At 44.2% G+C, this 4,673-nt stretch overlaps 1 protein-coding gene across 1 annotated transcript in view; it reads left to right on the plus strand.

Annotated features, from left to right (window-relative positions):
* Window positions 1-4,020, plus strand: part of ALKBH1 (alkB homolog 1, histone H2A dioxygenase) — a 32,518-nt gene extending 28,498 nt beyond the window's left edge. The window contains exons 4-6 of the mRNA XM_019518729.1: window positions 541-631; window positions 1,848-2,041; window positions 2,516-4,020. Coding sequence (XP_019374274.1) covers window positions 541-631; window positions 1,848-2,041; window positions 2,516-2,927 — 697 coding nt within the window. The 3' untranslated portion in view covers window positions 2,928-4,020. The remainder of the gene's footprint in view (window positions 1-540; window positions 632-1,847; window positions 2,042-2,515) is intronic.
* The last annotated feature ends 653 nt before the right edge of the window (window positions 4,021-4,673 follow it).

Raw genomic sequence — 4,673 nt, forward strand, 5'->3', positions numbered from 1 at the left:
TTTTCTAGTCAGTCTGTCAAACTCATTGTACATGTACCAAGCAGTAGTTACTAACACATCCCTTGAGATGCAGCCTAGCTCATCGTACTGTCACAGGATTTCTTCTTTTCTTCTAGATCTACCCTATATGTTACCTTAAATAAATAATCCTCCCGTGTTTACACCCATCAACTGTTCAGAGACTTAAGCCTCCTCATGTTTAGCAATAACTTACCAGTGTGGTACCTATTCAGTTGTCTCCCTTTCTTCTAAATGTACTCCTCCAGTCCACTGATATTTTTTGCCTTTCCCTGCTCTGGAGGTTTTATATTGACAATGCAGAGAAGGGAGTTTGCATCAGGCCCAGAAAGCTTTGTGCAAATGGTATAAACTGAACTTTCAGAGCAGCCATGCTGAGGAGAAGCTTCAGGCTCTGCAGATCAAAGGTGCATTCTGAGATGTTCCACAGGCTGCTGTACATACAGTGACTTCCTGCATGCACTAGTGTTAGAAATTCTGCTGGAAATTGATGTCGTCTTTTTTTAATTTCAACCTTTTTAGGAGGAAAAATTCCAGGAAGAGAGAACCCAAAAGTTTACTGGAAAAACTACGCTGGGTGACCCTTGGTTACCATTACAACTGGGATAACAAGGTATTCAAAGGGAATTATTCTTTCCCCTCTCCTTTTTTTTTCCTGCCTGCTTATGATGTTGGAGTGGGAAGGGAGTCAGGAAGGGGTTAAACATGTTAGGAGAAGGGTGGGAGAGGACATTCTTGAATAAGATGGCTGTGAAATCCTCATGTCCCACAAGGGTCTATCTTCAGGAGGTGTTTGAACTAGATATGGAAGGCTTAATGGTAAAAGCTACGTTTTTGATTTTAGGAGGTAGTGCAATGGTGCATGCTACTCCTCCAGACCTCAGCCTTTATTCTCAGGTGACAGAATGTCTCTTGCTCATTGCAAGGAGGTGCACTTAGATTAGTTATAATTGTAAGAGTGAAGGGTATTCCCTGGCATTGGGTACATGAAGATGAGCCACTCCTGAAAAATGTTGCCTTTCGATGAGGGGTGGATGAGAGAACATGGCAGGAGGAGGTTACTCCTGTTTTGACCATAAACTTCAAGCCCAAAGCAATAGCATACTGTCACCAGCTACCAGGCAGGCTGAGGCAGCTGAAGATCTCCGAAACAAAAATGGCCTTTCTAATCAGATTGTGAGGCTGGGAGAAAAGTACAGAAAGAGAGCGCAGTCTCTCAGCACATTGCAGACACTTAACTAAATAAGTCTGCAATGTTATCTGTACAGGGCAAACCTGTTACTGTACAGCCTTAATAAAAATGCAGCTGCTGCTTCTCAGTCTTCCCAGTCAGAAATACTCATTGAGAAAGGGAGAAATGGGAAGTAGCAAGGTTTCAACTCTGGTTTGGTTTTACTTTTCAAAGAGGAGACAAGCTGGTTAGCTTGGAGCTTTGGTGATAGAAAATGGAGCCTTATGTTGTTAGGTTGGCAACTTGAAGTCATGACCGAGTAGCTCCTCTCTGACAGCTACTCAGTGGCCCTTGAGATATCTAGAGGGTCTTGAGATTGGCTTCAGTTGTGGCCCAAAATACCCCTTCTCTTGGCATACTTAGCAATGTATGGGCAATCTCAGCACAGACCTAGAACTGAATGGGTCAGTAGGCCTGAATTTACCCAAGGGTCTGAGGGAAGTTTTGTCCTCCTGTTGCTCGTGCCGTTACCACTGTGGGGACAACCAAGATGTCATTCTGCAAAACTGTAAGCTATACCCTTGAGTTCTCACTAAATGTCTAGGCTCTTAGGTTCTGGTTTTTTTAAATGTTTCTCTCTTGCTCCTCCTCCTTCCAGATATACTCAGCAGATCACTACACTCCTTTCCCCATTGACCTTGCTTTCTTATCAAAGCAAGTGGCTGCAGCATGCGGGTTTCAGAGCTTCAAAGCTGAGGCAGGGATCCTGAATTACTATCACTTTGATTCTTCTCTGGGAATTCATGTGGATGAATCCGAGTTGGATCATTCCCACCCTCTCTTATCATTCAGGTGAGTTGGGTGAGGGGAGACCTTGGTGTGTTGTGGAGGGTAGCAGATCCATTTATCTTCTGTTGAATTCATTTTTTGTAAACTTGCAGGATCACTGTAGGTGAGGAGTAAGGTTCATAAGCAGAACTATGCTTGAGGGACACTCAGTGACCTGAATAGCAGTGGATGCTGCAGCTCAGGATAGATATACCTCAGCAGAGTGGGGAGCTTGGTTCTGGACTAGCAGAGTAGCCAAAGGTGCTAAACGGCAAGGTTGAAATGCATATGCCGAGCTGGTATGGCATTTGCCCACACTGCCTAGCTTAAGCCAGTGCTGTTGGTCTCTTCATGTGCTAAATCTAAACTTGTAACTGCGGCTCTCTCAGATTTGTTAAAAGGCATGTAGTTGATAAAATCTCCTGGTTTTCCACATAATGATTGCACTAATTGACTTCTATCTCTCTGTTTTTTTCTCCACACATCTTCGTTCCCTAGTTTTGGACAATCCTCCATATTTTTGTTGGGGGGCCTGAAGCGGGACAAAGCCCCTACAGCCATGTTCATGCACAGTGGAGATATCATGGTGATGTCTGGCTTCAGCCGCCTGCTGTACCATGCCGTTCCCCGAGTCCTCCCCAACCTTGAGGGGACAGCTTTGCCCTCATGCCTGGAGCTGGCACTCCCTTCAGACTTCCCTGATGGCTCAGTCATTGAGCACAGCTCTGAAGAGGACTGGCAGGTCTGTGCCAAGTACTTGCAGACTTCCCGCATTAATATGACCATCAGGCAGGTGCTGCCTGATGGTCAGAGCTTTCCAGAGGATTCTGAGCAAACAGCAGTTTCTAAAGACTCTTACCATCAGGAGGACAGTAAAGCCAAGCGACACAAACCAAATGCAGACAGCTGAGATGTGAAGAGAACCCAGGCCTTTGGCCCAAACTAGGCTGGTAATCTCCAGATGGAGCAGATGGTCTCCATCACCCTCTAATTATAGCGGAAATGAGGAACTCTGGCAGAGTAGTTGCAGTCCTTATTGTTAGAAGATGGAGGTGGAAAAGAGAGGAAGGTTTAAAAGAGAAAGAAGGTTGGTCTTGTGACCAGAGCACAAGCCAGAGACTTACGATGCAATTTCTGTTTCTGTTTGACCTTGGGCAAATTACTCCTGTTCTGTACCTCAGTTTTCCTACCTGTAAAATGCCCCCATCACTGGATTTGGATACTCAGTTTCTTAATGTTTATAAATGCCATGGCGTCTGTGGGTAGTAGGTGCCAGCACAGACAAGAGAGTGATTGCTTGTATGTTGAAGTTGGTTCTTGGGTTGGCAAAGCCCTTCTGAAGTTTGCTGCTGATTCTTTAAGATAAATGAAAACAGGCCCCTGAAGGAGATATCTACTTTCGGCACATTAAGTGTGGGGCCATCTCCTATACAAAGTACTGTCTTTACCAGTCTTCTGCAGAAGGCAGAATGACACCAATTAGAGAGTTAAGTCAGCTGCAGTTCTGCCCTCCATACCGTCAGAGACTAAGTTCATGAATGGGGCTAGAGCAAAATAATTAGGAGCAATGGCTTTCCTAGATGATCTAGAAACTTCTGTTCAAGTTTCCTGTCCCCATTCCTCATGTGATGGAGGCTCCCTACTTTGGAACTGGTCCTTTTAGTTGCCCACAGAAATGCAGTCCTGCAATCCCAGCCTGGCTTCTTTAAGGAGCAGAGTGAGGAGAATAATTTAAAGCAGAAACAATTAAGTTGTAAATGAAGTACCTAAAAAATAAATTAATCAGAGACTATCTCTATGGCCCAAAAAGTAAATATATTGAAACTAAATAAGGAAAACGCTGGCTTTTGTGCCCATCCTCTTTAGGACTCAGACCTTCCTATCTGCTTTTTAATGCAATTTTAATTGTTGGAGTGTCACACTCTATCCCAGGGGTATTTTGTCATGCTTTTCCCATGAATAAACTTACTCTGTTTTTAAATTAAAGATTCCTATCTGTCTTGGAGGGTTTGTTTCTTTTTTTCTGTTTAGTTATTTTGCTGTCGTTAATGCTGCCATATCCCTCTTGCTGTCTCGTTCTGACTTCTCTCAGATCGACTACCATACGACATCTGTGGGGAAGGAACCCTGTGGAGTTCTACAGGGCCATCTGATGTGCTGGTTGGGGGGTTTGGGGCAATACCACAGAGGTGCTGATTTAGATGCCTCTTGGCTGAGCCCAACTCTAATATGGGTTTGGTATCTTCTCAGTGAAGGAGTGGTGATCTGTTTATTGCTTAGAACTCTTCAAACCAAGATCTGTCTGTCTGTGGGGACAGTACCTCACAATATCACCACTGGTGAGCTCCTTTGGAATTTGTTGGGTAATGTAATGAACTGGAGGTTTTCCATCTCCAGCTGCTATAATCCTACACCAGAAATGTTCCCCTAACGTCCTAGTCTTCAGTGTACCCAACAGTTCAGCTTTGGGAGAACTGATACTGCCATGGATGTATGCCATAGTGTGGCTGGCTCCAAATGGAATATTTAATATCTAAATAAGTCCCAGAAGAAAAATATCATAATGGTATCTGAGGTGAGATTCTTGCTGTGTAAAGTGTGAAGTACAGCTCACTAGGTACCATGAAGGTGGGCACTCTATGAACTGTGTTGTTCC

Source organism: Gavialis gangeticus, unplaced genomic scaffold, assembly GCF_001723915.1.
Source record: "Gavialis gangeticus isolate Ggan-Ray unplaced genomic scaffold, GavGan_comp1, whole genome shotgun sequence".
Lineage (NCBI taxonomy): Eukaryota > Metazoa > Chordata > Crocodylia > Gavialidae > Gavialis > Gavialis gangeticus.